The sequence below is a fragment of the Parasteatoda tepidariorum genome, chromosome 2 (assembly GCF_043381705.1).
Source record: "Parasteatoda tepidariorum isolate YZ-2023 chromosome 2, CAS_Ptep_4.0, whole genome shotgun sequence".
Taxonomy (NCBI): domain Eukaryota; kingdom Metazoa; phylum Arthropoda; class Arachnida; order Araneae; family Theridiidae; genus Parasteatoda; species Parasteatoda tepidariorum.
In genome coordinates this window covers 97,180,115-97,207,237 of record NC_092205.1, presented here as the reverse complement: position 1 = coordinate 97,207,237, position 27,123 = coordinate 97,180,115, and the positions used below count along the sequence as shown (strand labels likewise).

The 27,123-nt window shown below is 30.9% G+C and overlaps 1 protein-coding gene across 2 annotated transcripts; it reads left to right on the top strand.

Annotated features, from left to right (window-relative positions):
* The first annotated feature begins 234 nt into the window (after positions 1 to 234).
* LOC107454926 (bcl-2-like protein 1) lies at positions 235 to 27,123 on the top strand. Of its 2 annotated transcripts, none has more exons than XM_043052148.2 (2): positions 235 to 904; positions 25,533 to 27,123. In XM_043052148.2, the coding sequence occupies exons 1-2, from the start codon at positions 425 to 427 to the stop codon at positions 25,674 to 25,676; spliced, it is 624 nt and encodes a 207-aa protein (XP_042908082.1). In that variant the 5' UTR covers positions 235 to 424; the 3' UTR covers positions 25,677 to 27,123. The 2 variants fall into 2 exon arrangements, with proteins under 2 accessions (XP_042908082.1, XP_042908081.1); XM_043052147.2 differs by lacking the exon at positions 235 to 904 and adding an exon at positions 2,703 to 3,383.

The window sequence follows — 27,123 nt, the reverse complement described above, 5'->3', positions numbered from 1 at the left end:
TAAAATTCAAATTAAAACATGATTTCCATTCATAATTTTGTAAATTTTTGAATCTAATAGTCTAATTATTGAATGCAAAATGAGCATGATTCACAGAATGTTCTAAGATCATAACTTATTAAAGATTTATAGAAAAGATAGTTAAGTTAAGCTGCTAAAATGGACCAAACATGATTTTTGCCAGAAAGTGTAGATGTACAGCACTAGATGGCGCTAAAATCGAAATATTTGGCAAGATCTTGGCCACAGTGGAAAGGCACCAATGATGCTCTCTTTTTCCTCTCCTCTTCAGTCTTCAATTCGGTTTGATTGTGTGCAGTTACGATGTTTTCAGCAATACTTGCTCTCAATTTCCATTGAACTTATCATCGATTTATAAAGTCTATCATCTCTGATGCTGACACCGATTCATAAGATTTAGATTATGGCGGAAAATGAATTGGATCCGAATGTTTATCTAAATGGTACAGAAGGAGCTGATGTGGACGTCGAGAATTTTGTGAATGAGTTTATAAGGGACCGTCTCCGAAGCAGCGGATATGACTGGGACCCCCCTGTTCGCCCAAGTGATACTACGCGTACTATCGAAGCTGATGTCGGTCTTGCTTTGAGATCTTTGGCAGACGATTTCACTTCTTTGTACCACGACCAAGTCAGTGAAATGTGTGCAAAGTGGGAGCTGACCGCTGACAAAATGAACTCGAATATCGAAGCTATGGCCAACGAACTGTTTGGCGAAGGTATCAAATGGGTTCATATTGTAGTCTTTTTCATATTTGGCAGTGAACTTGCAATTAGTTTCAAAGAAAAAAATGCGCATGAACTAATAAATACTCTTGCGCATTCAATATCTGTTTACGTGACTAATACACTTTTACCTTGGATTAACCACCACGGCGGTTGGGTAAGTGTTCAATTTAACATTTTATAAATCAATATTTTTTTTTGTTTTGTTTGTCAGTTGAAAATTTTAGATTAAGAACTAAAAATTACGAATTAGTCAGTGTTTGATCAAGTAAATCAATTTACATATTATTATAGTTAATATTCTTATTAGCTGTTATTAAGGGGTTAATCGTACTATAATTATTCGCTTACCAGACAGTTCATATTGTTAGTTCAAAATTACGTCATTAAATCTTTTATTTCTATAGTAAAGTCAAATATAACAATAGCGTTTTGATTTTGCCAATCGTGAATTTTTCGATAAATTTGGAAATTCTTTTAAAATTTTCATTAATAATAAGTTTAACTGCTGGTGAATTATTTCTGCAAAATTTGGTTAAATTGAAACTTTATATTTCTTATTTCTCTAAATTTTAAAAGCACTTCTTCAATCCGATGAACATCCCAAAATTAATTGTTAAAAAATATTAAGATTCCGAATTGTAGAAAGCGATATGAAATTGAAAATCCATATAGTTTGTGTTAAAAAAAATAAATGAATGAAACTTATTTTACGTCGAATATGTGAATGTAATCGAAATCGAACTCAAAATCTTTCTTTCAACCGTAAGTGTCCAACGTAAAAAATTATTTTGACGTTCAATCTTTTTTTTCGTCCTCCATTTATTTACTTCCGGTTTCTGTTTTTAAAATTTTTTTTGTGTATATTTTAATATATTTTATTTTTTAATATGCATTTTGCGTATTTAGCTATTTCTTACTCTTGGAATTAATTTAAATTATCAACATGTTCATTATTTATTAAAGTTTATTAGTTTAATTATTATTAAGTTATATTGGTATATAGTTATTATATAAATAAATTATACATTTCTATGCATTTTATTTGTTATACATACAATTATATCCCTTAAAAAAGAATTTAAATATCATTATTTTAATAAAATTTTTTCATATAACATAACTTTTTTACGCTGATCTAAGTTAAGCTGTAGGTGTAGACTACAGCATAAATTGAATCTACTTAAAGAAATACTTAAATTATTTTCTAGTATTGAAAAGAAACTGTTTTATAACAAACTTCTTTAAATCAAGTTACTAACTGAATTGATCTTATCTTCAGATGTGTTAAAAACTTGTAGCAATAGTACAATGACTCAGCTTTCTTTCTAAATAGTGTGAAATCGAAAGAAATTCTCAAAAAACTTCTTTTTTTCTCAATTGTAAAATTTAATTCAATATTTAAATTTCATATTCATCATAATTATAGAAAGAAAATTCTATTTTTAACTATTTAATTATAATTATTTAACTATTTAATATTAAGTATAAACTGTGATTCTCAACTTCGATATTCTATTTCTTTGAATTGAAATGTATTTACTAGTAACCCTCCCAATAAAATTAAGCAGTTGGACAATTTCCTCCATTTTGAATTCAAAACAAAAACATTCAGGTCAGTTTTCAAAATCTCATTCCAAAATCTCTGAAACGTGTTAGAAATTATCATTATTTTTGAAGTTATACAAATTATATCTTCTAAATAATATTCGATTTATACAGCCGCCATATTAAGTTCAATTTAAAATTATTTGTAAATAATGATGTAATTCTTTATTAATATCAAGTATATCAAAAATAAATTTCCCTGATTTGAAAGAATAAATTACCTTGATTTTATGGAAAATTGCATTTGAAATGATTATCTTATTTCTTTCCCTTGCTTAATTCTTTATCTTTACTGATAAGTCTACACACGTAATAGTTCATAGAAAGTTGTTTAATTTTTATACTAGATGGCGCTTTTTTAATTCGAAACGAAAGGATAAAGAATACAACTGCGTAAAGAACAGCCGGCTGTGTTTATTCCAAAACAGTGAATTGATCCGTGCGTATCTTGTAATAATTTCTTGATTACCATTTGTTGTCCTGCTTACATAATCCTAAATTTCGTCCTGCTAAATATTAATGCCGACATTATTCTTAAGATTATGGCGGAGAATGACTTAATAAACACAGAAACGACTATTCATCAGAGCAAGGAATCCGTCGATGCAGATGTGGAAAATTTAGTGTATGAATTTTTAAGAGATCGTCTTAGAAAACGCGGATATAATTTTCCTTTGCCGGAAAAACGACGGAATGCGAGACGTACAATCGAAGCCGATGTCGGCACTGCTTTGAGACAGTTAGCTGATGAGTTTATATCACAGTACAGAGAACAATTCAATGAAATGTGCTCACAACTGACTTTGACTGTCGATACTGTGAATGTTACAATTGAAGGTGTGGCTAATGAACTTTTCGGTGAAGGTATCAGATGGGCCCGCATTGTGGCCTTTTTTGTATTTGGTAGCGAACTGGCCATACACTGTATCGACAGAAACGCCCAAGAATTAGTTAATATCCTCGCAGATTCGATATCGAGTTATGTGACGAAGACACTTTTGCCTTGGATTAAGCACCATGGCGGATGGGTAAGTTAAGATTTAAATTATTATCGAAAAAATCAAGGAAATTTTTTGCTATAGCTTTTAATATTTAATTTTATTCGAATGATAAATAAAGAATCCTATTGAATGACTGGCTTTCACGCCTGGCACTCCCAGTCGCCGCTACAGCTGTTCTTGAATTACTTCCGGTTGAAAACGGAGAGTTTTGGTGTATTTTTTGTTTATTATTATTTTATTTTTTTTGAATATTTTTAATTATTTTTCCGAAGTGCATTTGTATTATCCACTATTATATACCATATATCGCCATAACAGCGTAATTTTTGCAATATTTAAGTTAATATTGTTCTAACATCGTATTTTGGTAATTAATGTGGTAAAATCAGTCAGTAAGACTTAGACGATAATTAGCTTTTTACTATTGACTTTTATAATTTTTTTTAAATATTCTTAAATCGAATGTATTATCTAATTACTGATTTATTCAACATTTTTTAAAAATCTTGGGAGTTTCAGTTTTCTACTAAACTGGATATTTATATTTATCGAGATATTAGTTAATTATTTTTTTTTATAAAGAGACTAAGTTCATTTCTTTGAAATTCGTGTTTTGTGTTATGATTAAATTTTAAATAAATTTTATTTGAACTTTACTATTTGAATAGGAAAACGTACATAAAAAAAAACAAGACAGCACTGGGGCTACTAGCGGTAAAAATACAAATTCACTGTAAACCTGCCTGCAATATCTGCCAACGTACTCCCCAGAGTAAAAAAATTGTTTCGTTTTCGTGATCGCAAAATTTTTTTTAATTTATAATTCTTAGTTTTGTTAACTTGATTATGTCTGTCAATAAGAATAAGTAAATCAAAATTTCAAGTAATACAGTGCCCATATTTTTTTTTTAATTTTCTCGTGATAATCCCTGCCAAATTAACCATAATACTGCAAGTATGTTTTTTTATTTAAAAATTTTTAATAATCATATAATCAACTTACTGTATGAAAGAAACAATTTTTGCCTTGGTCAAGTTGTGTAATTCATCGAATTAATGCAGTGTTTTTTAAATTGTTTACTAGTTGATGTTCATTTTTTCCCCCCTTCAGAATTCTCAATTATATCACTTTTCTTATTCAATTTTGTTCCAATTTTCGTTTTCTATTTAGAAATTTCTATTCTAAGATTTAAACTCTGGATGTTTCTTAAGTATCATTAATTCTCGATTATTGCGACGCATGTCAATTTTTAGCTTGCAGTGTTGTGCAATTTGCAGTTGATTTAATATATATGTTTTTTCAACGTCATTAGTATATGCTGAATGTATATGCTTTTTGACTATCCGAAATCTTTGTTAAATATCGATATTTCGTATTTAAGTCGGCAAAACATTAACCGGAATTTGGTTTTTAGTGGTAATAAATATATCCGTCTTATGGATTACATTTTAAATATTTTCAATGTTAAGTAAATCGATCATTGGGTAATGCTGACTCATTTTCTTAGAAACGCCTACTCAATGCGTGTTATTAAACAGCTGCCGCTGAAATATTCAATTTCCTAAGTCACAGGCAAGAAACCTTGAAATCGCAGCTTGAGAAATTGTTTATTACATTTTACATGTTCAGACATCTGAAATGATCGTTATCCCTTGCACATTCATTGGCAGGTTTAAATGTCATAAATCGTGGATTTCACAAAATTTATGAGCGTTATATATATATATTGAAGAAGATATATATATTGAAAATATTCGTAAATTTATCAAATGTTATGGTACGATAAATTATTTTTTTTTTGCTTGTGGTAGAGAACTATAAATTAATCATCAATGTTAAGTGTTTACAGTTTCAGTTTTTAAGCAGTGCACTATCGCGTTAGTTATGTTAATTTTTCACAAAATTTTTTGAACCTTTTAAATCAACATTTCTCTCATTTATCATAGTATTTGTTCAATGTTTTAATTCGCAAACTAGCAGCTGATTAATTCCAAAAGTCTGAATATTAAATGACGAAAAAAGGAAATGACTGTAATCTGAATTATCTATTATGCATTTAACAGATCTAATTTGAGGATTAAATATCAATAAATTCCTTCCCTGAATTTATTTCTTTGAGATAAATGCTTTTAAATTAATATTAGTGATGCCCTATTTTAGCCACATTTGTAAGGGTTATTTTTACGTGGACGCGAGAGGAAAAAAATCTTTTTAAAATGGCAAAGTTTTGATAGAAATTCACATCTAAAAATCTTAGAGAAGCTTAGGATAATGCTAGTTAGCGATTTTTGACGGACCAAAGGATAGGGAAAAGAAAATTCAAAATCACCAATCGTCTCCCTTTTTCGAATTTAGACAGATATCACTCGTTAAAATTTAAAAAAGCTCCTGAAACATATATTTTCATGGTAAATTGAAAGCAAGTAACCAGTAAAATCACACAGGCGTTTCTGATATTCTGATTGGACCAGAAATATCTAGATTGCTTTTGAAAAACATCTTTCGTTTTTCCCTGATTAATCTTTCGAATTTTATTTCTCATTCATTGAAATGATAATCTTTATCGCATCACTTTACTTTATCGTTATTTACCACTCCGATGAAGGTCAAGACCTACGAGTGGTTTATCGATACATTCTCATAGGTGGCCAAAGCTAAAATTCATTGACAATATTTTCAAGCACTGAGAAAGAGACTCCATTCATATTCGAGTCTTCCCGTCCGTTAGATTTGTATTCCTTATCAGTCACAGCATCTAACTACCTTCCAAACGCAGGATGGGAAATTTTTTACGTGCGTGCAGTTAATGAACGTGTGTAGTTGTTGTAGTACGTACACTTGGTACAGAATTGAAAAGATGCTTCATTCATTGATACAGTTGATGATGTCATGGTCGAATGACTTTCCATTTTGTAGACTCTTTTGTCTTAAGAGAGTGTCCAATTATCTTGAGTCGTTTATGTTTGGCATATTGCTCTGGGAAATGGGTTACGTGTTGGAATACAACCCGTCCGTTTTTAAGTGGTTGCCTTTGTTCTTAAAATTAACAGGTCTGTTTATAGCTATATAGAATGCATAAAAAGTGAAGTGCAGATATGGGTAGACTAAACCCTAGCGACTATTATACCTTTGCCTCAGTTGGGCTCAATATGGGTCCTATGTGAACATGTTCCGGGAAACCAATATTGGGATGTCTAGATTTTTTGATATTGGTCCCATGCAGTGTCAATATCGGCCTATATAAGGCTGAATAATGAATATAAAATATCGGGTGAATCTTACAATTCCATATGGGACTGATATTGGTTTTAAAGTGGCAGTAAATAATCGGATGAATCGGACAATTCTATATATTGGCCGTATGAGCAAAATATCGGCCCATTGAACCCTTATTGAGCCAAAATATGAGCCTTATTGAGCCAAGTGAATATTGGTCCAATGAGGGACCAAGTTAAGTTAAAAAATTTGTAAGCTTAAGTTTAAATATTTCCCAATGCCCACCTGTGTTAACATTTCACCGGGTAGATTTGTAGGCCACTATTTCAGGGGCACCCTATCAGGTGAGCCAACGTTGTTCCCACTGTAAGGACAGATAGTATCGAAAATGAAAGAACCCCCATGCCTTGTCCAGGATTCGAACCCAGAAGCTTTCCCATCCAAGGTTAGTTCCCTGACCCGTCATAGTCCTTTTTGCAAGTTTAAATGTTAGATGGAGGAAAATAGGCTAAGATTTTAAACGACGCAAAAATTGATAGACCAAGTTGAGCACAAGTTTCGCTTACCGCTGCATATCTTCTAAGCTTTTTAAAAAGGCAGTATCTAATAAATGTTTTAATCATCTACAAAGCGGATGTTATTTTATTGCTGTAGCTTAATTAAATTGTGAAATATTTAATCTGGAGTTTTGAGTTCGTTCCAGAAGTTAGACTGAAAGATTTGAGTTACGATATAATCAAACGTGCCTCACTCTGTAACTGAATCTCAGGACCGTAGAATATATTATTTAATTCGAAAGTTCATTCTAATAGCCGTGGCTTACTGCTACAACAAAAGCGTGGGGGAAAAAATCATCAATGCTCGGTAAAAAGAGAGCAGCTTTTATCAAAATTAAGAGTTAATACGGTTTATCTAAGTATTGATCCAGAAGTTCCTCCTCCCCACTAGAATCTTAAAATTGTCAACTTTAAGAGGTAAATATTAAGTAATAAAGTCTCAATATTTCATAAGTTTTGTATTTTTTTCCTTAATTAATTTTTTAATGAGCATAATTGAAATGAATACCTCCATCACACTAATTATTTACAACACTAAATTTTATATTACCATGTTGGGACAAATTCTCTTAATTAGCATCTACGCTTCATGAATAACAAAGGCACGGTATTCTCAATAATGAATGGCTTTTCTTTTAATTTTAAATGAGTCGCACCGCAATTATTCGTGAGAAGGTGCCAATTTCTAAGAAAAGGCACCTCTTGTAAAATCCCACAACGGTGTAACGGTTCACTGGTCTTGGGCAACTGTTGTTAACTTAAATGACGTCGCAGATTTGATGATTGTTAGCAGCAGATATTGTTACAACTAGTTTTTATTTTCTGTCCTTGGTAACATAATTTGTTTCTCTTTATAAGTGACTGGATTGAATTGTGTTCTGTACAATGCTCTTTGACTGATTAATTAATTAAAGTGACTCAATTTTTCAACTTTCTTGATTGTTAATCGAAGCAGCCTTGTATCGTCTTATTTTATTTGATTGCAAATGAATTGCACGTTTGAGAGCTGATTTGTTTCAAGGAGCGATGCAACTTTGAGCCTTAGGTTCAAAAATTTCTAACTCCTCTTTGAGCTTAGTCTTTAAAAGAAGCACTTGTTACTCTGTATCCTGAATTTCAAAGTTTTCTATTGTATTTTAAGCAGTTCAATTTAGTGAATAATTTGAATTGTTGGAGAGATTTAGCATTCTCACGTATCTTCTCGCAAGTTCAAGCATATAAGTTTTGCCTAAGCCCGTAAAAAACAAAGGTAATTCTGTAGTTATTATGCTGCATTACATAACAGAGGCTTATTTTAAATTCACACTTTGCATAGATATCGCATAAAAATACTAAATCACTGTTATTTATCATATATTTGTAAAATCGTTGGTTGAAATGTTACTATAAATTGGTTATTGCGACTTACCGAACGCTCTTATTTTGGACTACCTATAAAAAAAATTGACATGCTTTCGACATTTTGGGAAATAGTTGGTAATAATTTTTAAAAAATATCGATTATCTTGTTTAACTTTTATTTATTTTTGTTAATTTTTTTTTCTTCCAAAATGTAATTAAATGTACGAATAATTTAAAAATAAAAATATTGAATCGATGTTGACTATAAACTAGAATGCTAATTTTAATACGATTGCTCTTAATCTGTATATTAATAAGAAATTGAAGAATACGCACAATAAGAAGTATAGTTTCTTAAAAATTGATGTATTGGCAAGTTGTAAAAATTAGTTAAGTGCCAGACGAGCACTAGTTTTTCCAATTCATGGTATTTGGGACCGGGATAGCCTGGTTGTTAGGGCACTGGACCCATGTCCAAGAGTTCGTGGGTTCGATCCCCTCTGCCTAAAACTACCCGTGTAGTAAATGGTGACTTGTGCACGCTAAATCTGTCGAGTCACAAAGTACCCCATGTTCCCATAACAAATTATACTTCTGGGGGTAATGATCCAGGAGTTACCTTGTCTTCTGGATTGGTTCAAAATTATGAGGCTACGGAGTTGAACATTAGTAGTCGTAATCCCAAAATTGGGTCGGCTGTTCAAATACTGATATAAAATAAAATGCAAGATATTTAATAAACCTATTTTTGTAATAGTATTTAATATTAATAATCTTATGTATTTAAATAACTAGACTGTTTCAAACACAGTCATGCTTCACACAGTTTTATTAAGTAGTCGTGGTGTGCTACTTAATAAAAAAAAATGCATCTAAACAATTTTTAGAATATGCTCTTTTTTTATTATTGAACTTTTAACGTGTCTCCCCAAATATTGAATCAAATTGTAAACACAGTTCTAAAATTCTGCGCAATCCCTTTATTCTTTTTGCCTTATCTTTATGCCGGGCGTTTCCTACCGAAGTATATGAATAGAATCTCTTATGCATTCTTTTTTGAATGACATTTTTCCTTTGTTCTTACGGATAGCCACGCAATTCATTCATTGCTTTGTGTGTCTGGGTCGCACTTTGTTGACAAGGCATCTATAGTTCGAAACTATCCAAAACTTTGCCTAGCGAGTCCAGCCAAGCGTTAGAAGCTCTTATGCAAACGTCGTATTATTATTTTTAGAAGTTTCCAAATGGTGTATTCTATTGTTTTTTTTAGTTGGAGGATTATGCAAACTTCATCAATCTGAATAGGTTTTATTAGGCAATTCCAATCACTCACGCATGAAACCTCTGTTGATGTAGTTAAAAGTATTCCTCGCCATTTAGTTTATCAGCTTCCTTATTTTTTATTGTGAGGATGGTTTTAAAGAAAGCATATTTAGCATTATTTATTATATCTAAACTGTACGTCAATAAACATAAAAATGAATTTTTTTTAATACTTCTCTAAAGACTTTTTGGCCCCAAAGATAAATTTTTAGGCAAAAACTTAAAATTGTTGTTTTAAACAGAATTATCATAAATTTTCTCTGCTAACAAACGGGCAGCACTACGAATTTCTAAGTTTAAAAACAAAAATAAAAAGATGGGCTGTTACAAATCTAAAGATGTTATTTAAATGATAATACGCCACTTAAGTGATCGCGACAATTTTCGAAATGCACCAAAACTATACCGTACCCCTTTATTAATATGTTTTAGCCAGTTAATATTCTATAATCAACATATTTATAATTATCCCTTTGGTAAATAAACAGTTGTTTCCTAACATTTTATAAGAAAAAGCTGCAGGTTAACTTCCGAATTTTATACAACATAAATTTATTGTTATCTATACAACAATTTATTTTGAAAAACGTTTCGGTTTCTATTTATTTGGTATTGGTTACTTAATGTTTTTTTATCACCGAGAGAAAAATTGTAAAATTAACTTCCAAATATTTACATTTTTACTATATTGATCCATAATTTTTAATTTGAAAATCCACTTTGTTTATTATTTTAACCCTAACGCCATGGTTTAAAATCGAAAAATTAGGAAACTATTAGGAACTATTCGACGCGTTATTAAATTTCGTTTGCTAAAAAAAAAAAAAAAAAACTCTGAAAATTTGACGTTCTTAAATTTTATTTGCTTGAAAGTTATTTTTATCAATATTAAGATATTCTAAAGAGAATGGTGTCGAGTTCCTCTCTATAGTCAGTTAAAATTCGGCAAAATCTAAACGCTGATTTTAATACCATTGCTGTTGAAATAATGAATGTTCCGAAAAATAATAAATAAAAAATTTCAAACGATAAGTTTTGTTTTGAGACTCGCCGCTTGTTGACGTATGTTGTTGTATTCCTGCTTGTTTTTCGGCTCTTAAATTCCTATCTCCACTCACTAAAAGATAAGCATTCATTCATATGGTCAAGTGACCGGTCTTGCCGGCTTTCTTGCGACATGTTTTCTGACTCATTCATTGAAGTGGAAGGCAATTAAAATATTTCGTTTTGTTTTTTGTTCCAAAGACTTGTTTTTATAATCTCATTTATTTACACTTCACAGACATGCCGATTGAATTGTTTTCGTTGTTTGTAGTTCGAAGGGACAATCTTAATTTTATTACAGGTATTTCAAGCTTCTAGAATTAGATTTGGTATTTTAATTTCCGGATTTATTGCTCTACGTGTAATTTGTGCGTCTTCATGTTAACCTGTTTTTTTTTTTTTTTTTTTTTTTGTTTTNATATTTTAAAACTTGCTTAAATCTTCAAAACAATTTTTTTTTTTTTTTTTTTTTTTTAAATTGTGATAAAAAGATGCTGGTTTTAAAATTTATAAATTGATTTTCCACTCGGAATAAAAGGTGCAGATGATTTATTTATAATAAAATTATAGATAAAAATTTTCCATCATTGACTTGATTATCAATCATAGATAGTCCGATATTATTTAAAAATTTTAAGTCTCCAAGCAGCCAACAGTACGAGATTTGCCAGTGGATTACAAAATTTCTTCTCTTTTAGTTTAAAAAAAAAAAAATGCATTTTTCCTTTACGTTTTTTTTTTTTTTTTTTTNTTTTTTTTTTTTTTTTTTTTTTTTTTTTTTTTTTTTTTGGTTACCCACACTTGAATCTATCAGTTACGCAATCTGAATATATATACACCAATTCTGCTTAAAAAATTTTTTAACACAATTGTTTTTTCGCTGTCAGAAAAAAAACGTTCATCAAAAAGTGCAACTGAGCAAATCTATTTTACAACATTTAAATCCAGCTTTTAGAAGACAGTATAAATCATTCTAAAGTTCCTAAACTCACATAACATTCTGATACCAAATTCGTTCTTCCTCCTGCAATTCTTCGTCCCAGCGATTTTCGGACTCTCAAATATCCACCCCCCCCCCTTCTCCCAGCATCGTTTAAATCTAAAATGGGGGCCATTCTGCATTCTTGGACAAAGTGAAGGTCCGGTTGCCTTGGATCTGCTACGCAAGAATGCCTTTCCGCGGAATTCTCCTAGTCCATTTATCAAGCTCTTATTGCGCAATGGACAATCAAGTCCACAGTTGCAAATCGCTGTTAGGATCAATAATGCTTGGTCAGGCTATTAAACGGGGGCAATCCTTTCTGCAAAATGAGTCTTTTTGGTGTGGAAGAGGATACGTTGTGGGGTGATATATTATTTTTAAGTGGCTGGGCTGCTGACAGACGGGATGACCTATGAAAAATATGGCTGATGTTTACTTCTTTTTTTTTTTACTTAATCATTTAAGATTTATGCATAGTCGGAGCTCAATTTTAACAGTGGTCCTTTGGTCCGAGACCACTAAAGTTTGATTTGAACCACCAAAAATTAATTATCATTGTCCCTCCACCAGTAACATCGATGTAAAAGTGTAGTATGCTGTTTATTTTTTCTCCAGTTTTTATTGTTTCAAATTTGTATATTTCATTATAATTGTGACGTTACACACTCTTTATATTGTTTTTTTAAAACTTCACTTAATTACCTTTTCTTTAAAAAAATCTGATAGAGACATCTAAACGCGCTAGCAAATATGTGCACGGATCAGTAATATCATTTAGTTACTGATCTTTCTGACCTGTGATTAAATTTTTTTGATTTCTATCCATGGTTAAGTTTATTTCCTATTCATTCATTTTAACTGCAACCGAAAAGCAAGTTTCAAGACGAAACTTCAAATATCATTACGATTTGTGCAAGTTTTACGAACTCAGTTTTTGCGCCATAAAATCTTCAAGAATCGTAAACATTAAATAAAATCACTTTATCTGTTTTTAATAAGAATTTGAGAGCATTTCTTCCAAACTACGTTAATTTGTTTGGCATACATACATGGTCAAAAATTACAATTATCAAATTCAATCACTATTTTTTAAGTAAAAATTTCTTTGAACTAGATTAGTTCGATTGGCAAGAATAAGCAAATCTAAAAAGCACGTTTTTAATTCGTAGTTCTGGAGTTCAATGATTAGATAGAAAATAGTTTTTTTTTTTCTGATATGTTTTTTATGTAATATTTAAAGCTGGTATGTCCAATACATAGAACTTAACTTTTTATCCTGTTTCTACTTTTTTTATCACAGTTTAACAATCAAGTTTAGTTGTTAGCCTTGTTATTGAACGCACGAACCTATCGTTTTTGTGATTTATTTATTAAACACCCCTGTTGTTTCTGGTTTTCCTTCTCTTCGTTTGGTTATATTGTAAGGTAAGAAAATACCACAGAGAGAACGATATCCTTTGTTTTTTTTTTCTTTCCCTCTTTAATTTCGTCATACAAGAAAGTTATAAAAAATGATCAAAGTAACAGTGGGTCTGAATAGAACAGTTTATATTTTCGTTTGAGCTTATATATGAAAAACTGGGCTTACAAGAGACCGTTTTTTGGCGAAACTTTTGAGTTCCATTAACGGATGGATCCTTCATGGAATATTTTATCTCGAAAACGAACCCTTCACAGAAATTCCCTCTCTATTCTAAAAAATATTTTTATTGACCTTTTGCATGAGTCTGGTACAACCTGTGGACCACATGTAATTGTACAAATGGTATACCGTAAGCAAAGGGTTAAGTGGTGTAGAGAGTTGTAAACCAAAACTTCCAGATTTTTAGATTATTTCAATAATATTTAAAATGTTCCACCTCGAGAAACTATTCTTGAGTATCATGTGAACGTTCGAACTATTTTCGGTGGACAAAACAATGTTTCACAATGTTTTTTGTTTTAAAAATGGACCCTTCACAAAATTTTTACTCATGAAAAACTGAACTGGCTTCTAAATAACAAACTACTTTACCAAAACAGGACCTTATTTTTACATATGCACAAAAATTGGACCCTGACAGTTATTGGTTATTTAAAATTTTCTTCGTGATCTTTGTGGTGGATACTTGCCAAATTTTGAAGATTTTAAAGCAATATGTTTTTTTTTTGTATGTATTTATAAATAACCTTCAAAACGGGCTTTCGAAATGTATGAAATAATTGTTATAAATTTTATTTGAAGCCAATAGTCCATAAATATGTATTTAAAACTTTATTTTTATTTGATTGAAGTTTCATTGCCGGGATAGCCTGTTTGGTAGGGCGCTGGGCCTTTGTTCAAGAGTACGTGGGTTCGATTCCCGCCGGCCGAAGTCTTCCCGTGCAGTAAATGGTGACTGGTGCACGTTAAATATGTCGAGTCGCAAAGTCCTCCATGTTCCCATAGCAAATCGATACCTCAGGGGGGGGGGTACTGGTCCAGGAGTTTCCTTGTCTTCTGGATTGGTTCAAAATTACAGGGCTACGGAGTCGAACATAAGTAGTCGTAAACCCAAAATTGGGTCGGCTGTTCAAGGACAGATATAAAATTAAATTGAAGTTTCATCGTCTTATAAAAAATAAAAGTTCCGAGAAATGTGCATAATTATTTTTCTATTTAAAAAAATATATGTATTTTTTAAAAACTTTAATTTGAAAATGAAAGCTATAAAAAGAACGTGTATTAAAGTCGTTGTCGTTAATGATAAATGGAGACGAATTACGAAAATATTTCGTCAAAAATTAAAAATTTCTTATTTATTTTAAAAAGTAAAAGGAATGGTAAAAATGTTTTATCAAAAAATTAAGATCAACCTTTTTTTTAAATATATATATATATATATATTAGTGTTATCGAAAATGTTATCAGCGTTAATAAATTGTGAATTGTTTAATTGAAAAAATAAAAAAAAATTTTAAATGTTTTAACGAAAATTCTGAAATTTTAAGAGTTTTATGGGAAGAAAAATAAAAAAAAGTCCTTCGTCGTAAGAAGCTTTCAGCACACCACGATTACCATCATCAAAAACTCCTTTTCTACGTGAACAACAATCCAGTCTTTCTTTAAATCAGGTTTTGCACCGAAAAAAAAGTTCCAATTTACATTCCATATTTAACATCAATTGAAGGGTAGAAAAAGGAATTTTACCTTGGCGGTATGTTCTCGCATCATTTACAGAGCAGATCCTTTTTCCGCTCTGCTGAATTCTATACTAACCCTCCTCCTCCCCCCTTTGCATCCCTTTTTATGTTATAAAAATTCCATCGCATCTTTATAAAAAGAACCTGCTGCCTGCCTCCTCCCGACTTGTGGGAAAAACTGGCTATCCAGTGTAAGGTACAGGTTTGTGACCCCTTCCCTTCTTGCATTTGGCCGGAAAGCTGCTGCTGCAGGCCTCGAGCTACCCATGGCCTATAAAAAGATCAAAACATTTTCTTCCGTGCTCTCTTGATGTGTGGGAAAACAGAATAATGGCATTTTAATCTTCTTTGTGGAAGAGTTAAAAAATGTAATCTTGTTATGTCTTTATTTGTATTTGTCGGACACGATGTAATTAATCTGATAAAGGTCCGTGTGCGTATCAGTATGCAGTCTAATTATGCTTCTTTAGTTTTAAAGGTACATCAAAAAGTCACCATTTGCAAGCAAAAAAAAAAGCAGAAATTGGTGTCGAAGACTTCGTTTTCCGTTTTTAATTGTTGAGTAGTTTATAATAGGACTCTTAGGTACAGAGAAATCAAATCTCTTTGAAGTTATGAACCGATTAAACTTTTTTTTTATTTACTAATTGGATATAGTTGATTATTTGGTACGATTGTCTCTTCTTTTTTTTTGTTACGCAACCGGAAAATACAATTTTAAGATAACTTGAAGTTTTTTTAAAAAAAGTTCTACCTCCCAGAACAAGATTTAAGTTTTCATTTACAACACAGTTTAAAATATTGAATGAAGATCCGTGATTGTTGTGATTTAGTCATTCCAAAGCAGGTTTCACCCCCCCCCCCCTGTTCAAATCAGATCCGATTCATCCTAATAGTGCTTTACAAATAAAAAAATTCTGTCAGTTAACCTAATCTGCAGCTGTTCCAATAACCCTAATAGTTTTCTGAAATGTTTATTTTGTCCTTGTTTGCCAAATAGGGTTGTAAGTTATTCTCCAATAAAACTTGCCAGATATGCACCGAAACAACATTTTCCCCCTCAAACCTGTAAAAGTTAGGTTCATTCTACTAATGTTCAGAAATAATTTTCCTATAAGTTTAACGAATCTGTTCGAACAGGCACTTTTTCTTTTAACCGAATGTATTCTTCCCGAATGAAAACATTTTGTACTAGTTAGACAAGAGCCGTGTCGGTTCAGGGGATAGAGTGTTGACCTTCCAACGAGGTGAACCGGGTTCGAATCCCTGCGATGGTTGGTGGATACGAATTCCGCATCCAGCTTGCACCGACCACAGTGCTGACGTAAAATATCCTCAGTGGTAGACGGATCATGGGCTTGAGTCTCCTAGCCGTCAGACTAAATGTGGTAGGTTCTCGTGGTTTTCCTCTCGATGTAACGCAAATGCTGGTTAGTTCCATCAAAAAGTTCTCCGCGAAGGCAAATTTCTCCCAATCCTTGATCTAGATATTCTCTTGTCTTCTGGATTGGGTTCGAAATTACAAGCCTACAGAGTTGAACATAGGTAGTCGTAAACCCAAAAATTCGGTATTATAATGATAAAATAGACTAAAGATGTAATTTCAGATTCATCTCAGCTGTACTTCAAAATAAACAAATATCGACTCTCCTCAAAAATAAGCATTCAAGACAAAAATCACAATCCAAAATTGGGTAGTGCCAATCCTAGTGAAGTACTAAATAATGCTGCATTAAAATAATAACTTGTACTTCAATTACAATTCATGTAAGAATGATTGCTTCGAAAGAATAAAACTGCAATTCTCGATCGTTCCAGAACAGCTCATTTCTAATCGATACTAAATTCGTTTTTTGGTAGTTCAATTCAGAATTTCCTTTTGCTTCTAATCTGTATTCCGTTCAGCAAAAGGTTGATCCAGTTACAAGTACGTTTTATTTCCAGCTATAGGTAGGTAGCGTTACTTGCCAAGGAGGACCACCATCCCCTGGGGATGCCCCTTTGCAAAAAGGCTTTTCCCCTTTTGACTAATGTTTGCGTGGGTGAGTGTATGAATTTGTATCCCCCCTCCCCCCAAGGTCTCGCTTCCTGTCTCAGCCATTGGAATGGATGGAATACTCATTCACGCTGTAGAATATTTTTTTTTACAACCGGATTCCTTTTTTGATCTCTCTCTTCTACGTGGTTGGTATTTTACGAGGCATCGCCCTCACTCCTCTACTGGCGCCGTCGCTTTGGGTGGCAAATGTCAACAATCATCGCACGCAAGAAATATCTTCTCTACATCCAAAAGATATTTGATATATTTTTTTTTAATATTTTTTAATTGTCCTATTATTTTTGAATTGTCTGTTGTTGTTTTTTCTTCATGATTGACTAACTTAAATCCTATAAAATCTATTTTTTTTTAAAAAAATATTTTGGATTTTTTTAAAAAATCATTTGGATATATATTTTTCATCTTTGTTATTGTTGGATATTTTCTTATATTCCGATTAGATTTGCATTTTTAAAAAAAATTGCACTCGCCCATATTTTTTTATCGCTATTTCTGTATATTTTTTCAAAACCAATACCAGATTTTATATTCTTGTAGAATAAACCACATTACAGATACTTAATAGATATAAGTAGTAATAGAAGTTGAAAATAGCATTTAAAAAAATAAGAAAATGGAAATATGCGTAATATGGAGAATTACGGTAATATAATATCGAATCCTTTTTCTTTCTTTCATTTTCTGGTAAATTTTAATTAATTTAACATGAAAATTTTTTGTTATTATTTTTAAGCTGAAAATAACATGCTTCGTAAAAGATATATTACCCATTGGCAAAATGGGTCTTGCTTTGAGTTTGATGGCGTGCGCACTTAGTTTTGGATGTCATCACACTTTTCAACTGTGTTCAAGAGTAATAGTGAATAGTGCGCATGCGTCGTCATTGCATGCGTTGCCATAGCAACTGCTGCTGTTTGATAATTTTTTTAGAATTCTTTTTTTTTTTTCACTTTAAATTTTGTTATGCATTAAGTTGGTGTAAATTAAAACTATTCATGCATTTCATTTTTTGCTTTTAAGGCTTTTTCATTTCAATGTGATATTAGTTGAAATATTGCTGAAAATAATATTGCTTAACTTTTTTTAGAAACAATGAAAGGAGTCTCCAATTTCAGACACATATTTATAGCATTTATGATTTTAGTAGCCCGTTGAGTTAACCAGTGAGTCGTTTATGCGACTTCTTTAAAACCTTTATTGAAGATTTTATATTATTATCGGGGATCCAGTTTTCTGTGTTTGTTTACTTTTTTAATCAGTGAACGTTGCTGCTTGTCAATGGTGTGTTATCGGGTATTTTGCTTTTGAGATAATGAAAATGAATTGTATGGAAGTTTGATAACTTCAATATTGCGACTTATTTATTAAGTTTCGAGAACCTACTATAAGCACGTTATTATTTTTTTTAAATTATTTTATAAAAAATATTTCCTTTTTGTTTTTAAAATGTTTGACCTACTTTTTAAATTTCTAGAACTTACTGTAAATATGTAGTGTTATTTTTATTATTGTATTGAGGAAATTGAAAAATGATGACATTGAGATAGGAATTGTTTTATTATTTTCAGGAAGTAAAGATAAAAATTTTGTTCTATATTTAGAATCAGTTTATTCATTAAAAACTTTTTTGTGACGGCTTCTTCAATAGTGAGTCTAATGCATTTATTTAATTTATTATTTAAATATATAGTAGGTATAGAAATGCATAACAATAAATAAATTGGAAATCGAGAAAGATTTATTCTGTTTTCAAACGTCAACATGTCCGATTTTTTTTTTTTTTTTTAAGTCAAAGTACGACTTTTATTTTTTCAAATTTTTTATTTTCTAAATTATGAAAAATATGTACGCCAACTTTATTTAAATAAAAAAAGAATTAAAATTCGTCTTTAACAGAATTATTAAAAGCTCTTTCGCTTAGAAAAATTAAAAAAGCTACAGCAAAGAGCCTTACATTTGATGCGAAGCTATAAATAATTTCAAGCTGCCTCTGCCGTTAGAAAATTATCCGTGCTTGAGAACGCTTTTATTAAAAAAAATTTGTTAAATTATGCATATTAAGTTTAAATTAAAAGTTTAAATGGTAATTAGAATCTGAATTTTAATATTTAATTTTCAGTTTATTTTAAATAATTTCCCGTTATCCAGTATGTATCGATTAGTAAAACTATATTTATTATGCATTTTGTCATACTATAATGTAAGTAATGTGAAAGTAATTATTTATATTAATTTTTTGTTTGATAGTAATAATTCAAGTAGTGTTTAATAGTTAGTTACAGTAATTACTTAGATTTATTTTTGATCCTATCTGAAATGGCTGTATAAATTTTGTACAAAAACGATATGTTACTACATACTGTCATACCTATTATTAGTAAAATTAATATAAACTAATATAGTTAAAATTGAAATCAAAGTCTTCCCACTCGAGCAACAATTATGCGATGAAAAAACTGGGTTAAAGTGTTGGTTAAAGCTAATTTTGAGGAGAGGTCGAAGAATTTAATACAGTTGTGCTGTGCATTCGGCTTGTTTACCAAAGGTTAGATATGGTATATTAGTTATATTAGATAATTTTGAAAGGTGTCCAAGCTGGTCTTAATTGAAAAAAAAGTATACCTTACATTTTTTATAAATAGGTTAAGCGTTACGAAGTAGGCATGTTGCAAGTTTATGAAAATAGCACATTCGCCAAAAAGCTTTTATCTCGTGTGACGGCAGAGCTTTCAAATGGCAGCCTTAAGTTATAATTTTAGATATTTGACTTAAATTATGGTGACATTATTACAGTTCGACCCGTTTTCCTTCAATTCATTAATGTCTCAATTAAAGGAAATAGTTAGTTTTAAAAACTCCCAAATAACATTGCACTTATGATATTTATTTATTTTTTTAAATGTCAGCGTGATTTTTGTACATAGCTTTCCTTAATCTTGGGCGTAACTTAGTGGGAATATTGCTGCCAGCAATTTAAATTTGTTGACAATAATTCCGAGCAGGGGTTGCAATAGTCTTGAACTTCATTTAATAAATCTGTATTATATTCGCATTTAATATTAAAAAAAGAAATATTTAAATGTCTCTTACTTGTTTAAACATGATAATTATATCCAATGCAACGCTCTGCCTGCGTGTCTAACCCAGTGACCCTTTTTTAAACATGTAACTGAGTACTTTTTTTTTCTCTGTGTACTTTTGACCCCCTTCACCATTTCTTCTTTTCCCATTTCCAAGAAAAGAAGTGAACTTCGGGGGGAGAAGTCTGGAATGTGTTTACCTATTTAATCTCTTCTGACTTTTTAGCATTCCTGAATAAAACTATACATAAAGTTTTGCTGTACACTAAATCTGGATTTTACAACTTAAAACATTATTTTTTTGATCTATTTATCTGCGGTCTGCTCAATAATAGTTTCTNACCCCCCTTTTTCATAAAAATTAAAATAATTATGTTTTAAATAAAATTAAATATTTACTTAAGGAGTGTGTAGGATAAAGTGAAATTTAAATTTGGTGTATGTTTATAAAGTACGTACTTTGTATAATACCTCCCCCCCCCCTTCGGGATGTACGTACTTTTTGAACGGCCCCTAAATACATTTTTTTTTCCTAATTATTTGGCCCGGCATTATTTGTACGGTCATTGATCAAATGTTGCCATTTTATTATAATTTATTTATTGCAATAAACAAATGAGTTTTCGTCAGGCTGACGGATGTTCTTATTAATATTGTTCCTTGTATTTCAAATACAATTAGAGCTTAGAATCTGACCTAGGACTAATTTATAATGTTGTATATAAGATTATTGTTTATTTGCATTGGAGGTGTATATAGAATTTTAACGAAATTTACCAGCACATTTCATTATAATCCTTCCAATCAAATTATTATTGCTAAAATTTATGGGGAGTTAATATTGTTAAAATTTTAAAATTAATTATTACCGCTAAAATTTATAATTTTCTTAGTTTTTACTTACAAGTGTTAAAAATCACCAAAAAGCGTAACATTTTAACGTCCCCATAGAGGCGGTATATATGAATTATTTATTCGAATTAACTATTTATTAACCTGGCACTAACAAGATGAATCGAGTAGTAGTCACCACCTCCCCCTCACCCAAGTGAAACCGAAACCAAAAGTATAACTCTATCTCCTCTTAGTCAAAGGTTAGTTCTTGTTTCAGAAAAAAAAGTTCCATTAATTAGTGATGCCAAGCATGCTGCCCAACGCCGGCTCTAATACCAAACGAAATTCCTCTCTTTTAACAACCTTGCAGGGGGTGGGGGATGCCAACGAGCATCCCTCTACAGGTGAAGTGAAACGAGAACTAAAAAATTCTCTAGACAGGTGAATCTGGTACTTCGCAAGAATGGGCATTTTCTCAAGACTGTTTGGGGTGGGGGGAAGAGCATCGGCGGTCTTTTAGATCCACTTTTGTAGTTCCCTTTCAAATCCGGCTTCTAGGAACTTTGCTGCCTCTGCATTCCATTCCCTGGGCCGCTGGACCAATGGGAGGCGTTCAAACGATTCTGCTTCCCACGGGGTCGTGTCCTCTGGTAGACCCTTGAATCGCTGCTTCACTTCTTGGGTGGGTGGGGATCGACCGTCAAGACTCACGTGTCTTCTGTGTGAGGCCTGTTTTTTAGATTGAAAAAAGCATTCCTTTTTATTTCGTGAAATAGTTTCCTTTTTTTTTACAGCCTAGACTATATTTTTTCTTTTTCGCCAGAGCTTTGTTTATTAGCCGCTTGGAGATTTTCTGGGAAATCGATCGAGATTAGGCGGAACTTTTTTCTCTCCTCTTGGTTTAATTGGGGTGACTCTGCATGATTCTATCTCGAATCTTTGATCTTCCTTTTCAACGTCTTTTAATATCAATGCATTTATTTAATTGCGAAATCTAATCAAAATAAGGAGTGGCTAGAGTGATATTTACGAACCAACAAATAATCAAGTAGGTTTGGATACTTGACATTCATGATATATTTATATATAATATATGAAATTTTAAGGACATGTTCTTCAAATAAAACTATTAAACGTGTTTTGGTTAGTAAGGGGCTTATAATTTGCTTATTTTTGCTGAGAAGAGGCTTAATGAGACTCTAAAAATTAATGTTTTTTTTTATTTATTTGCTCTTTTTATTCAAAATTATTCCAAGGATTAATTTTGAATTGAAATAAAAGTTTCATTCGGGGGAAGAAGTGGAGAAAAAAATATCTTTCACGGAGTTAAACATATTTATAAAATGGAGTCAAAACGTAAGTGTCTTTTATGCAAAATTTCATATTTTTTTTTTTAAGATTAATTAAGAAAAATATTTAAATTGGATTAATACAGTAAAAGAAAGTTATTGTTAAAGCGATAAACATAGTGATGCAACTTGCCTGAGTACCTAATGTTTGAACGGTAGCCGAAGCTAGCTAGTTTCCTTAAAATCGAAGAAAATTTAAACACATTAAAACATTTTTTATATACAGGAAATAACTAGATATTAGCTGAAATATACAGCTTCTGTATTGACTTAATAAATCGTTGTATTTCTTTTTCTATTTTCGGAGGTTTAAAATCTTATTCTCTCTAGATCCACTTATTTTACCAAAATCTTGTTATTTTTGTGAACAATTTGTTTCAAGTTTTCAAAAATATAATTTATGTAAATATATTTCTGAAGAAAAGTTCATTTCATTTCATTCATTTTGAAGCAGAAATTATTTAATCTCCGAAACTTACAACTTAGCTTTTAAATCGTTTATTTTATTTTTTTCCTTGAAAAAAAGAAAAATTAATAAAGTTATTAAAGCTGGTTGAACACATTTACTGCTGTTCTGAGTGCAAGCTTTTATAATTACAAAATTATTCTACTTTAAGGATTTTTTTTTTCTTCTCGAAATCTTTCATTGCAGACATTGACAAGTTCATAAACTGCAACTATTCAAGCAAACTGTTGTGTATCACTTCAGATTACTAAATTGGAAACATGTTTTGTAGGGCGTGGTAATTTTCTTTCCCCTTGTCTATAATATTTTTAAACATAACATTTTATTCTCTATTTATGTATATTAAAAATTCCATTCAAAAATTGGGAGAAATAAAATTTAATAAACAAAATCAGTATTTTGTGGATTAAAAATTGAGAAGTTATGTGTTTCAAGCCACGTTCATTCATTTTCTATCCCAAGTGTTGTTTTGTCGAGGTCGTCCCGATGGCGACGTCGGTGAAAAGGAATTCCCAATCCCCCTACTATAAACTCGAACTGCGCATGCCCAGTTTTTCATTCACTCAACTGATGAGAGTAGAATACACAGGAAGAAGAGAGGCTGAGAAATAGGGGGGAAATTCTAGTGAAATCTATGGGTGGGGTTTCTTAGCTACCCCCTCTTCTGCAATGGAAACGTGGGAAATATATAAGTATTTTTTTCATACAACGTTGGAATAGAAATGCGTACGCATATATGTATTTTTTGCTAAAATTATGCGCACAAGATGCGTTCTTTTTTATTCCCTTTTTTAAATCGGAACGTTACAAATTTAACAATTTTAAATTTTATTAATTGATTTTTTTTTATCTAGCGAGTAACATTCTTAATTGATAAAGAGAAAGTATTAAAAAAAAAAAAAAACTGATGTCAAGTTTTTGAAAAATTTAGATTTTTAAAATTCAATTTCTCTGTACCGATTTCGTTGAAATTTATTTTTCCTAATAAAATTCCATTCTTTAAAAATTATGTAAACATTTTATATCTTTCAACTCAAAATTTTCTCGACTACTTTTAAATAAAATAAATGATTATCAAAGAAAAGATGTTTGCCGGAAATTTATCTTTGGATAAATTTTATATATGCATGGAAAAAAAATTTTAATTCTCGTCAAAAAATTTTCGAGGTAATGCTGCTAAGTACACAAGAAGTAAAATTAACATTTACTGGTCCAAATTTTCGACCTTTCTTTTGACCAAACTATTGGGACCCTCTTTCTCCTATTGCAGATACCACATTTTGGTGGTCAAAAATCATAAATCGTACAAAATAGGTGTGTTGATTCTGAGAAAGTACGTTTTTCACATCGTATAACGTTACTTAAAATATCACTATCATATGCATAATTGATTAGTATAGTTGAGTTCACCCCCTTGAATTATTAGGATTGAGATGTAGTACGTGAAAATCCAATCATTAGATCAAAAAATATTCAGGATGATTTTTTTTTCTTCCCCATGTCAAATAATTATTTTTTTCCCAGTTTCAGAAGCAGGAAAATTACTGCCGTAATTATGCTAAATTTGTCTAATAAATAAAAAAAAGTTGTTGAATTTATTGTTCCGTCATTATTTCTACCTTTTTATCATGTGTGTTTATTTAGAATTCTTCCTCCTTCTTTGTTTATCTTGTTATTTTACTTCCTTCTATACGCCTACTGGCACATCAGCTGTTTTAGTTTCCGTGCACCTTATTGAAAGTGAAAACACGTTCTATTTTTATTTCTTGCTGTAATTATTTTCAAAGAGAAATTAAACATACTCTCTATATACCGTGGAAATTTTTTTCATTGTTGCCGTCTCTCCCCTTCAAATAGCTGGGATGCAAATCTAAAAAGAGCTCACGAAATCTTTCAATATAAATATTTGTAGTCATGTCAATTTCTTTCCTCCTTTAATTATCGTTCGTCTGTATTGAATCGTTAAAATTCTTCAATTCAATAAATAGCAAACTAAACAAATTAAAAAAAAAAAATTCAATTATAAAAACCTGATTGGCGCTTCTTTCATTTTAAGTCTAATGTTTTTTAGAATCACTAATTTTCTAATTCTTATTGTATTCTTTCTGCAGACTTTGAGGGTATTATATAAGTCAGAAATCTAATTTTAAAAAAAAATCATATAAGGGGTAGAAAATGAATAGGTAGGCTTAGAAGTAGACAGTATCTAAATCTAACGATTCATTAACGAGGAAGCAGAGATTGGAAACATCAAAACCTGTTTTATTTTATTTTATAATCGTCGTTGTACATCAGACCCAATTTTGGGTTTACGACTACTAATGTTCAACTCGTAATTTAGAACCCCTATGTGTATTCTGAAATTCCCTATGTGTAAAATATTTAATATATTTTGCAACAATTATCATGAAATATATATATTTCGTAAAATCTACTGGACTTTTTCCTATGCATAATGTTAATTTGAATTCCTATGATGAAGAGTTTCTTCTCAAAACCTTGTTACGTCTAATATTTATCGAAATAGAACATGGATTTTTTCAGAAAAATAACTATTAACTTTATTGTAAATTTTTTTCGCGTTCCTTCAACTTTGAAATATTGAGAGTATACTGTATCTAAAATGGAAATTATATTTAAGATTCTCACTTGGCTTTGAGTTTTGATTTTAATGCCCACTGTTTTAACATTTTTGTTTCATTTTATTTACTTAAGTAAATTAGCTTTGAAGAAAACTAACTCTCTCTTTTTTATCTTTTCAGTCTGGCTTAGTACAGTTTATGGAAGAAGGAAGGAATGTAGAAGGAGAGACTGGTGGACGGTGGCCCTCTGTGAAGAATCTAATTTGCATAGGGATGACCGCCGTCGGAGCAATCACTATTGGAGCAGTCCTTAGTCGAACCTAAACACGATCACCATTTATAAATTGAGTTTTCTATTAGCCGTCAGTCACCCTTTCATTAACAGAAGCCAAATGATGTCGAATTTCTCCGTCTGCTCATCTCTTAATTACATTAAAATACCCAAAATAGAATTTTTATTTCTTTATTTTCATTATTTTTTTTAGAATTATTTTTGGAGTAATTGAAAAAGGCAGATGCCATTATTAAGAACAAAGTATTGAACTTTCAGATATATATAAAAAATTATTGTTTACTCTATCGAAATGAAAAATGGTTAATATCCAAATTTGTTTTACCCATGGAAATAATATTTGGCTTCTGCTATGGAAAGGGATGACTGATGCGTCTGCACCCCCATAATAACCCTCAGTGGTTAAACGTGAATTTGGAACAATGGAAAATGAATCTCAAAACCTTGCTGTTTGTTTGAAAATTACTGAGAAAAAAATACCTCATCGTCTTGAAGCTCATAGAAAATTTTGAAAAATTGTACGTGTTGAAAGTGAAAATCTATATACGTAATATTTCCTATAGTGTAAATGTGAGATCACATATGTGAGGTTATTTTTTACTTTTCAAACATTTCTTTAAAAAGAAAATATGGTTAACTATGCAATTTTTAAGGTTCGTAAAGTGCAAAAGGAACTCTTATGTTTGTTATTTTATAAAATTCAGTATTAAATGGGTTTTGTCTTGAATCAAAACCGTATGTGTGCGGTCAAATCAAACTGAATTTTTTTTTTAAAACTTAAGTTGTACATTCAAGTTAGTGTCCATGTGTGCAATCTAGTTAATGTGTGTGAACAGATGTGTGTGTTAATAATAGTTAATCAAGATTTATTTGAATTTGTGAAATTAATTATTAAATGGAATGAGTACAATTTGATCCAAAGATTAATTAAATTGCTTTCTGTTCACTTGAGGCAGCTTACTTTTCCCTTCAAGTCTAAGAATCATACAAGCCTATTCTCGGTGCAAGCGATTAAAAATGTCAATGATAGATGACGTCACATGTTTGTGACGTCATTCTGACGGCTGGAGTAAATCGAAACGTTGTATTGCTTGTTCCGAGAATCGGCGTTGTTAATTTTCATCTTTTTATTCATTGTTCATTTCATTATTGTATAATGGCTTAATAATTGTCATATTTTTTATGTAAAGGACAACGATGTCTTGTCTCCTAACAATTTTAAGCTTTTAATATTCTTAATTCAAAGAGTTGGAGTTTATATATTTTTGATAATTCGTTTATATTTTACAATCAGTTTTATTTGTGCGATTTTTTTTTAAAAAATCTATTAAGCATTCAAAGCTTAGTCTGTGTACATAGATTGTATATTATTTTGCCTTTTGCTATGCATCAGGTGTTTGTGTACATAAAATGGAAATGTATGATTGTGAGCTGAATGTCTTGTCCTATGTTCTTAATAAAAAATTATATGAGAAATTA

Bases quoted from the DNA above. Each gene is read 5' to 3' on its own strand.
- LOC107454926 (XM_043052147.2), top strand. From the start codon at position 2,898: ATGGCGGAGAATGACTTAATAAACACAGAAACGACTATTCATCAGAGC. The intron at 3,384-25,532 runs GTAAGTTAAGAT...TTATCTTTTCAG, and splicing joins TTAAGCACCATGGCGGATGG to TCTGGCTTAGTACAGTTTAT.